The sequence below is a fragment of the Lepidochelys olivacea genome (assembly GCF_965140295.1).
Source record: "Lepidochelys olivacea isolate rLepOli2 genome assembly, chromosome: 20".
NCBI classification, from domain to species: domain Eukaryota; kingdom Metazoa; phylum Chordata; order Testudines; family Cheloniidae; genus Lepidochelys; species Lepidochelys olivacea.
This window is the reverse complement of record NC_140430.1, coordinates 672942-684150: the sequence shown is the minus strand read 5'-3', so window position 1 is coordinate 684150 and position 11209 is coordinate 672942. Positions and strand designations below refer to the sequence as shown.

General features: G+C 35.6%; 1 protein-coding gene across 1 annotated transcript in view; it reads right to left on the bottom strand.

Annotated features, from left to right (window-relative positions):
• Positions 1-6548: 6548 nt before the first annotated feature.
• DIP2B (disco interacting protein 2 homolog B) overlaps positions 6549-11209 on the bottom strand; it is a 131278-nt gene continuing 126617 nt past the window's right edge. The window contains exon 38 of the mRNA XM_084609958.1: positions 6549-10715. Coding sequence (XP_084466084.1) covers positions 10463-10715 — 253 coding nt within the window. The 3' untranslated portion in view covers positions 6549-10462. The remainder of the gene's footprint in view (positions 10716-11209) is intronic.

The following is an 11209-nucleotide window of genomic DNA, read 5'->3' as shown; positions in this document are numbered from 1 at the left end:
TATTACATTATAATCAAAAACAGGACATTAGCTCACCCACAGAAGATTCTTCAAGTGTCTCTCTCCCCTCCCTGTTCCTTCCCACACAGTAACGTGCTAAATCCTCAAAACCTCCTTCAGTTTGAGATTGTTTTTATAGTGAGCAAATTTAATTTTCAGACTCCTTCCAGATAAGTAAACTACGAGCATAGGGAGATACTGAAAGAAAGACCATCCAAACAATACTGAGAAACAAACCGATGGAACCCAAGCAATGTCCTAACCCTGTAATCCCAGCATTTCCCAATTAGCAGAGAGATATAATCAGCAAGGTGTTAATAAAAAGGCCCTGCTTGAGGAACAAATTAAAGCCAGTCAGTAATCAAAATAAAAGCTTCATTTAGGAGAAAAGAATCATTATACATTTTCCTACTAAATTGTTTAGTGTTGCTGTGCACTGTTAAACAGCTGCTCATTTCTACCACAAAGGTTCAATTTCAGTTGTTGGCAAAGCAATTCTTTTATATGTACTTATGTTTACGGTTGACATGTTTTCTTTCAAAATGTCACAGCACCATTCAGCATTTTGGTGGCAGAAGAGACTCTAAAACCCCAGCTTTTGCTCTAGCCTGATTTTTAAGTCTGTCATCAGTGGAAATTATAGTTATTTTATTTACAACATACCTCTATTATAGTTTTTTACATACATTTTAATATTGAAAATTTTTATAAACTACCTCTTATAAAGATTAAACCAGTGGCTCTCAACCTTTCCAGAGTCTTGTGTACCCCTTTTAAGCATCTTGTGTACCCCCAAGTTTTACCTCACTTTAAAACTTACAAAATTAGACATACAAATACAAGTGTGACAGAACACTATTACCAAAAAATTGCTTACTTTTTAATTTTTACATTATAAAATAAATTGAAACGTACATATGGTACTTACGTTTCAGTGGATAGTATACAGAGCAGTATAAACAAACAATTGTCTATGAAATTTTAGTTTGTACTAACTTCTTTAGTGTTTTTTATGTAGCCTATTATAAAACTAGGCAAATATCTAGATGAGTTGATGTACCCCATGGAAGATCTCTGCGTACCCTGAGGAGCACACATACCCCTGGTTGAGAACCACTGGATTAAACCACTGTGACACAACAACAATCTTTAATACCGCAAGCATGGTTAACTGCAGTTTGTTAGTGATGATGTATTAAGTCTCAATAAGAGAAAGTGGAAAGCCAATGCAATGACGACAGTGTTAACATGTTACTTAACAGTTGGCATCTGTAACAATGCTTTCTGATGGTTCTCCAAATTTGCCGCTGCCCTACAGCTGATGTCTTGCTAGCATAAAGCTGCAATATTGTTCTTTAGTTCTAGGTTTACATAAAGCTCAATTAATGCACTGTAGCCAGTGCGAACAGATTGCGCAAGAGCATGAAAAAGCCTATGCAACTTGCCTGACAGGTTGCTGAAAGAAAGAAAGAAAAATCTCCAATAGCGAGAAATAATTATTTAAATGTAACACCAAATAATAGAAGTGGGGTTTTTACCCACGAAAGCTTATGCTCAAATAAATCTGTTAGTCTTTAAGGTGCCACCGGACTCCTTGTTGTTTTTGTGGATACAGACTAACACAGCTACCCCCTGATACAAATAATTACAATGGACTTTGTTTAGAGACCTTCTGTACAGCTTGAACCCTTTGCATTTCATATTCAAAAAATCACTCATACCAAAACAAAAATAAAAGCATTTAATTTTATTTTGCAACTGAAATATGAAAAAATGAATCAGATGTGCCAATCAAACATGAATAAAGCAAAACATCAAATATTGCCACAAAATTATGATAATTTAATGGTGGTTAACATCTAAGCCATCAGAATTTAAATACAGTAACAAACCAATGCCAGAAAATATATTTCCTTTAAATATAAGTATGTCTGTAATACAATGATGTGCAATTTTAAGCAATTCTTGTTAGACTTTTTTAAAAACACTATTGTTTCAATACAGTTTAAAATAGAGGAAGTTACATCACTGAAAATAGACTTGGGTTTCTCTTTAGCCTCATTGCATAGTAAAGGTGGCTTTAGACTAAGAGCAGAGATCAAACATGTAAATGTATGTAGCAATCTTATCTTTTTGCCAACATTCTTACTCTAAGATTGAAACATACATACAGATTGCTACCTTTTTTATCTGCATAAATAATCTAAAAAAAAATTAATAAAAGTTGCAAGTGGTAGTTAGTACAGTACATTATGAGTAACATTCCCTTTCTGTTCACAGTGATTCTTTCACAGCTACCTTTAGGGTCCCAATTACAGAGAGTTTAGCTATTTACTGTAATGGAAGCTGTGTCAAGTTTGATCCACATATAATTTAATTCAGGAGGAATCTTTCCACTGACTTCAATGAATGTTGGAGCAGGCCCACAAAGGCTAGAATGTAATTACATTGAATAGAATGTAAATACTTTTCAGTTTGTGTATACATAAGCCACACACCCTCCACAGCTGCCAGCAACACGCAGATCAAGTGTTCCGATGACAAGATGGTAACTATGACAAAGTTCATGATCTGATGTCATCAGAACCTTGAGGCATGTCACCTTTACCCTTTTTCCTGTGTTTTAGGTTTTTAATATTTACATTAGTTGGATATTTGTTTTATCTTTATTATGTATTAAAAGTTTAACAGTAATTGACTTTTAAAATCAATCCCTTCCCAGTTATTTTCTTTTTTAAATGATCATTCTTGGTAAATTTGGGATTTAAACAAAATATAGATTAAAATATTTCATTTACATTTCATTTGTTAGTTCTGAAGCTCAGACACTAGGGGCTTGGCTACACTTACAGCGCTCTAACTTGCTGACTTAGGGGTGTGAAAAATCACCCCCCCGAGCACAGCAAGTCAGAGCGCTTTAAAGCGCTAGTGTAAACAGGCTCCGAGTGCTGGGAGCCATGCTCTCAGTGCTCGGAGCTAATCCCCTCATGGAGGTGGATTACCAGGAGTGCTGGGAGACCTGTCCCCCAGCCCTTGCATGCGACCACACTCGCACTTCAAAGTGCTGCCGCAGGAGCGCTCCCACGACAGCACTTTGAAGTTTCCAGTGTAGCCATGCCCTTAGACTAATCAATCCCATTTTTTTCGTTAGTTTCTAGTTGTAAATTTTACTTTCCTGCACTAACATTATGCCGTGTTGTGTTACAAATAAAGGGAGTATTTTAATTGTTAGTTTAATTTTAAAATATAACTTTTTTTGGGGTATAGGTTTTACAGAAGGTATTTCTTCACCTCCAAACTGTAAATTTGGGGATAAATTTGACTTGACATTGACCCTTTAAATTAAAATATTGTACAAAAAGACTTTTGCCTCAGTGTGTACAAAATTGTTTGTAAAAGGTTTGCTATTCAAGGAAAAAAACAAATGGGTATTTGGTTTGTTTCAGACTTCTAGTTCTATGTTAAAGCAATTATAAAACACCTCATTGCTCCACGTGGCTGGTGAGGGGGCTGAATTATAGCTGTAGATGTGACTGACATCTAAGACAAGCAACAGAAACCTAAATTTTCATCATCTGAATACTACAACCCTATCATGAAAGGTTTACAAAGAGGTTTGGAGGATTGCCCTTACATTTAATGTAATGTAGTTACAACTGTGAATCTAAATTTCTTAAGACATCCTAGTAATAATATATCTCCCCTTCCAGGAAATTAGCTGATGGGGAGGCTGTGAAATACAGACAGTTAATGCCAAACTCTTTCTCCAACACCATTTTGATATGCATTTCACTTTGGAAGCAGTAGCTTGCTTCACTGCAAGACATCTTGGCACACTGTCCTACTGCAGGCTCATTTTAGTATACACAGGAGACAAATGCCACAGAGTAACAGTTTGAGATTTTTTTAAAAGAATAATATGTAAAATATTTCAAATAGAAAAATGCTTTGTTAATATGTCCTTGGTATTTTTTTAAAATTCCTCTTGAAACTACAGCTCAAACTCTAAATTCTCAAGAATCTGTTTAGACAAAGACAACTCTTGAGCAGTACTGTGCCAGAGGAATAAGTAAAGTACTAAAGTTACAATATATTGCTATAATACCTCACCAGCTTATAAGCATATCTTGATAGTACTGTTGTAACCAAAACTGAAAAAATGTCCTCAAATCACCCAACAAATTTAGTAATTGAAATCTAAGCCCACTTCTTGAAAGGCATGATAAAAGGAATTAGAAAATAAAAAGAGTAACATAACTAATAAAGCACTGATCATTGCGTTCATGCTGGATACCTGTATGATTCCAGACTCTCTAGTCAGATTAATTATCCTTTTATATTTACATAGTTCCCCCACACAACCAAGATTGAATAAATCATTATGTGTCCTAGAAATAGCAGAAAATTACAGAAATACACCTTCAACTGTTTATTTTTATTCTATATCAAGCTAAGCTGTGTGAAAAAGGCTTTCTGGAAAGGGAATGTGTTAATATAAAAAAGGAAAGCACAGTAGGCCTACCATTTAGGGTTTTCGGAAAAGCCTGTTTGGATAGATCTACACACACATTTTATACACAGAGAGCTGGATAATAAAAATTATATCTCACTTTACCAAAGTATTTATTTACATCTACAGATACTTGAAGTAGATAAGATTTCCTTCAACACAATCTCTATCATTCGTTTTTGACAGCACAGATTATTCAATGTTGAATCTCAGATAATGCCAAATGTCCTATCTCATCTCTCAGTGGAAAACCAAATGTAGCTGTTCTGCCATGACAGCTGGCCAAAGAAAGTTTAAGGGTGGGGAATATTAACAGTGTTGGGTTTTTTCCTCCTAGGTTTTAAACTTAATATAACAAAATAGTCTAACATTCTTTCCAACTTTACTGGTATTTTTATCCTGTACATGTCAATGGTTGTTTTCAGTTCTCTCTCTTTGTGTATTAAAGAGGAGATAAATGGCATAAAAATGTTCCCTGACAATAAATAAATGGGGCCAACAGGTATAGTCCAAGGTCAAGAGAGACACTTAATATGTCTGACAATGTAAACAGTGTTCAATAATACAAATAATGTCCATAACAATTAACAGTACAGTGTTTAAATTAAGTCAAACCTTTAAATGGTTTAACTGATATTAATGCCAGAGTACAAAGATAATATACCTTAGTTAAAAAGGAATTTATATTTCAAAAGTCCACATTTCCTAAAATCATGGACAAAATCTTGTGGAACATGGTAGAGTGAGCAAACAGTGCTGTGCATGTAGTGAAAGCACCCTGACAAATTTGTAACTTTGCTAAAAGTCACACCACAAATTGCATTGTTTTAAACCAGATTGCAGGACGGCTGAGCTTTCACAAATTTATTCACAAAGTGAAATGAAACTATTTGCTGTTTGAATAGGCTGGTTTCTAATTGGCTGAAGCACCACACATGTTCAAGGGCAATCAGAATTCAGCGGGTCAGTTATGGTACAGTAAATTATGTTCAACTGGTATATATTTTCTAGATAAACAATTTAGTATAATAGTAAACTTGAACACAGATAGGATAAGTGATTCCTGTTTTGAAATTCAATTTATTTGAGCATAAGCTTTCGTGAGCTACATACAGCTCACTTCATCAGATGCATATGATACAGTGAGCTTTAGCTCACGAAAGCTTATGCTCAAATAAATTGGTTAGTCTCTAAGGTGCCACAAGTCCTCCTGTTTTTTGCGAATACAGACTAACACGGCTGTTACTCTGAAACCTGTTTTGAAATTGTTTCACTTCAAAATTAATGTATTATGGATATGAAAACATCATATCAGGAGAAAGTAGCCTTAGTAAACCATGTAAGGGCTGGATCCTGTAACTTGCTGAGTGCCCTCAACCCACAGTGGTTTCAGTGGGATTTGCAAGGTGCTCAGCATTTTGCTGAATAGGACCTTCAGTTATACAAGATAAATATTTGAGTGTGAGATTTTCGAAAGCACTCAGCAGTGGCCTAACTCTGCGCCCACTGAAGTGTAATGCTGAATGTATTTTAAAATCCCACGTGAAAGCTTTAATTTTTTTCTTAATGCAAACAATTCATAATGTAAAATATTTTGAGATTGATCAATAGCAATTTTTTACAATAACCTACTTATCAGAAATTATTAAACAAACTAAACAAAAGCCAAGTGATGGTCTATTTTTAGCAATTTAAGAACAAATCACTGTTCAAAGTAAAATATTAAAAATAAGTGTGTAATGTTTTGATTGCACATTAGTCCTCCCTCACCCAATGGATCTCAACTATAATCTGATCTGAAATGATACAGGGGCCCAGTACTTTAGGTCTGCACATCTTTGATTTGATGGAAGTTGAGAGCGCTCAGTTCCTCACAGGTTCAGGTTGCTAGCACTGCGCAATACAGCAGGTTTTGCATATATCAGTGAATGCGAACAATTTAATGCATTTGAAAAATGCATTCGTGCTCCCAAATTCACCAGAACAAGTAACACCCAATGTTTGTTTCCTCAAGGAAGAAGTTTAGAGAGACAGCAGATGAAGAACTAGGAAAGCAATCAGGCATCAATATTTATTAATACAAGACAAAGGAAACACAATCAATGCGTTGATGGAACACTGTCCAGCCAGGTGTTAAATTTAAAAATGTATCTACTCTAATTTCAAATAAATAAAAAACCTTTATACATAATTACATAATGTTGTAGTCTGAATTTGACAATGGTAAATATGTTGATAGTAATTAAAGAAAAATTACATTTAGGCTAAAAATTTAATCTTGTTTTTACAATTTTATCTCCAGGACAAATAGTATGACCCAATTTAATTACAGAGTTATCAGAAGCGCAGTGTAAGTGTTAACAGACAGACTTATGTAAAGTACTGCAATTTTATGCCACAAATACTTTTGCTAGGGCAGTAATCATACAATAGTCAGGTGTATAAGAACTTTTTTTAGTTCAGAGGTAACAGTTCTCAGGGTACACTGCAGCTCTCAACTCAGATTCATGGCATGGACACTATTGGGACGTTTATTTGCTTCTGCAACTGGATGAACTGCAAAAAGCCAAACTGGAGTGGAGAGCTGAACATGAGTAGGTTTGCCCCTTTGGACTCATTGCTGGATTCAAAAGGGTACCATACATGGTTATGATGGGGGAAGAGGCAAATCCAGCTCTGAACAGGAATAGCTAATGTCAAAGCCTTTGGTGGCCAGCCAGGTTCCTTAATCTAAATGTCAAGAGTCATTCACTTAGGGGATTCTTCCCTATTACAATGAGAAAATATTTTTGGATGAATTGGTTACATCTCTCAAGGCTCTCCCAAAATGAATCAAATTAGTTGTTAATCAGTTTGGAAGAGCCACTGTGCTCCCAAACTCAAGGAGACATCAGCGACTGATACTTAGTGCTGAATAACTAGTTATTTACAGGGACGTCATAAGGATTAGATTGTATCCCCATCTATAGATTTGCCAACTAAGGCAGTGAAATAACTTGCCCAAGGCTACACAGCAAGTCAGCAGCAAAACTGTTATTAGAATCCAGGACTTCCTGACACCCAGCCCATGTTCATTCCGCTAACACACGCTTTTTCCTGTTATGCTGAACACACTCTCAGAAGCACCAGTAATGTCAAAGTTGGCCATTTTTATATGCTACTTATCAGGAAACAAGATTTGAGGGGACAAAAAGACCGTAGATTACAATTTGAATCCATGAGTTCCCTAGTCACAGAAATGTATGGATCAGAATACAGTTGATTAGAATCACACTAAACTAGACATATTTATAAACGAAATTATTCAGCTTCTAGAAATTCAAGTTGAGGTGGAGGGAGGAGAAATCAAAATTACTGAGCTTTTCAGTATTAGAGAGAGAACTTCAGCCTTCTAGATTGAAAGTTCCAAAATGCCACTCTAAAAGTCTCTCTGCACTGCACATATTAGCAATCCTTGATTAAATTCATATCACAAGACATTTGTGAATTTTTGTTAATGCAAAATTATGTAAATGGAGAAACCCAATCAAAGTTTCTAGAGTTGTGCTATGGTTCTCCCTCAGTGGACAAGGATTTAATATTTTCAGAACAATGCATCTAAAAAGTTAAGTAACTAGGATATGAAAAAAGCCTTTCAGAACTGTCTTCTCAACAGTCAGGAGAACAAAGTGAAGCTGCATTGCAAATCATTCCTGCCATACAAGGAAAGTGTGTAATAAAAAGGGGAGATTCTCTCAAGGAGGTCAGGGCTGGTCATAGGCAATTTATATGCTGTTACCCAGCTGATCAACACTAGCATTTAATTTGTATCAACAACAACTACACAGTTGTCCATTTCCTAATTTCTGTAGAGGATCTGTTAAAACCACATTCATATGGAGGCTCTGTACACTTTATAACTACCTAGCAGTATGACTGTGGAAATACTGTTATTTTAAAATATCCACGAGGGTCTTATTTCAAAATCTAGGAATTTAACATCAACTCTTTAGAAAAGTAAATTTTTAAGCTGCTTGTGTGTAAAGAATTCTCTCCCTCTGTTAGACCTGCCATACTCAATTAAGATACATCCTTCCACCTCTATGACAGGCAAATTAACCCTAAATATTTTGAGAATATATTCAGAGCTTTATATCTGAATTTTAACACTCCAGCCCCGAATGAAGAACTGTTATAAAGCATTCATGAGGAGGGGGTTTCAAGTACAGAACCACGACTTGTTTACAGATGGCTGTCACAGCAGCACTTAATATAGCTGTTATAGATTTGGATTTATACAAGTTTACATTATAAACATTTATAAAAATTACCTAAACACACTGTATACTTGTTACAGGGGTAAATAATACATATTAAAATATTTTAAGCATGTATTTACATAACAGACCATAATTGGCCCAAAAGAGCTGTTACAATTTCTGCTGTCAGGTCTTATATGCTTCCAAAGTTTTGTTTTCTTAATCACATAAGGGAAAAAACAAGAAATTCAACTATGCTCAAATGCTGTTAAAGGTGAGATGAAAGAAAGATAGTTGCTTCTGAAACCTTGTCTCTCCCTCAGCCCACTGTGCCAGACAACTACAATAACTTCCAAATGGTTAGTGTTCTTGCATGCTTTAAGGCTTCTGCTTTTCAGCATTTATAAAGGCCGCAAACTCACCAGCTCTTTCGGGATGCTGTAATCTTGACTTTTTTGAAGATATTTCACTATGCATGCACTAGAACAACATTCTCCTTGCTTTCTGTTGCCACTTTGTCCCTCTTGGTTTTTTTAAAAAAAAAAAAAAAAAAAAATCACACTGCTGATTTCAGCCAACTCCCTTCCAGAATCAAATTCTTTCTGGTGAATGCCTCAAGGAAATTCAGGGCATTTTCCATATAAAGCCCATGTACACATTACATTTGCTGCTATAACTGTGGGCACACTGTGGAATAAATTAAGGATGGAGCCACAATCCCAGCAATAAATTTAATTATTTTTGTCAATCTGTGCCATAATCTTAGCTTTTCGTTTTTTAAACACAAAGCTCTGTAATGAGAGGAAGCCGAGGCTGTCTCACAAGCGTACAAATTTCAGTTAAGCATTCTGGAGATGCAATGCAGTTTCTATCAAATTTTTATTTTATTTTTAGTGTTTCAAAAGCTTAAATACTTCAACCTCATTTAGAAAGATGTGCCTTAAAAACATAGGCTTCTACATACTATGACAATCTGGCCAGCAATAAAAGACTACATACATACTGAATTAAGAAAACTTTTGTAAGATTTGCATTTTCACATTAGTTGTCTAACCAAATTACAGTCCTCATCATTACTTAAGCCAATTTTCTATGTGAATTATGTATATTAATATTTACATTTTAAAAATATAGGCAAAATCCATTTTAAATTAAAGAAATATCTATACGAATAAGTAATTCTTACTTTCAGGGGGTTATTGGATTTGGTCATGGCACAATTTTAAATAAGCAGTGAGATCCCATGGAACGAACAGCTACAGTATAGTTGCAAAGTACATTATATACTGGGGAACTGCAGGACTCTGATGACTCTTTTCTTAATAAGTTTATTATCTTAAGTAAATAAACCCTCCCCTTATAGAATCATAAAACAGTATTAGATAAAAATACAAATATGTACAACAGATGAAAAAAGTAACACTACTGTAAAGGCCTTAGGAATTTTGTAGCTCACACACTTGTCAACTTTGCATTGTCTATAAAGCTAATGTTCAGTAAACTGTTACAAACATTTTCCATTGTCTACCATATTTCCACTTGACCCTCAGTTGTTGATGTGATCATAATCCCATAGGATGAAATGAAGGGAATACGGTGGCAATCACAAACTTGACATCAAGTATTAGTACTTTTCACCAGCTTCATTTCTATAGCCACCATTGATCATTTTAGTGGTCCTACAAAGTTTGTGAACATTATCCCCTCTAACCCATTACATGTTATAAGCCACATAGATAGGATCTAACTGATCAGCCAGGAAACTGTCGCGGAGATGCATCCGTTGTTTTTCTCCTCTGGAATTGATGGGAATAACTCCTGGATCCACCACCACCACAACTCCCACGATTAGGTAATGTTCTTCCAGAACCACATTGGTAACTAGAGGGACTAAATCCAGGGCTTCCTGTTCACAGCCACACAGCTCCACAACTACCACCAGCAAGTTGGTCCATGTGAACACAGCACTGAAATTTAATAAAAATATATACTTAATGCATACATTTTGTATAAACATGAAGTTACAAATCTTATTCCCCCTTCCCATATCTTCCTCTTTTGTTCAGGTCCCCAGACAGCATGATGATGTACAAACAGTGCACATACCAGAACTTTCCCTGTTGTTTCATTACTTTTAGGTACCCAGTTCATGGAAGGCAGCTTTAGCATAATGCATACATGATGTAGCATACGTTTGAACTCTTCACACTTATCTGTGAGCAGACTACACATCCAGTATCTTAGCAAGGAGATGCTGGCAGTATGCTGGGGGAGGGAAAGTGTTGAGGAGCTGCATATTAAAGTTACACTTCTGACTTGGAACAGGATTCCCAGCCACAGTCCTTTCTACATTTGGGAACAACTGCTCCCATTTTCCTCTGCACAAATCCTGGATTATCCCATTGTTCACATAGCATAAAGCTCCCGGACAGTTTGTTCTCTTTCAGGCATATTAAGCTAG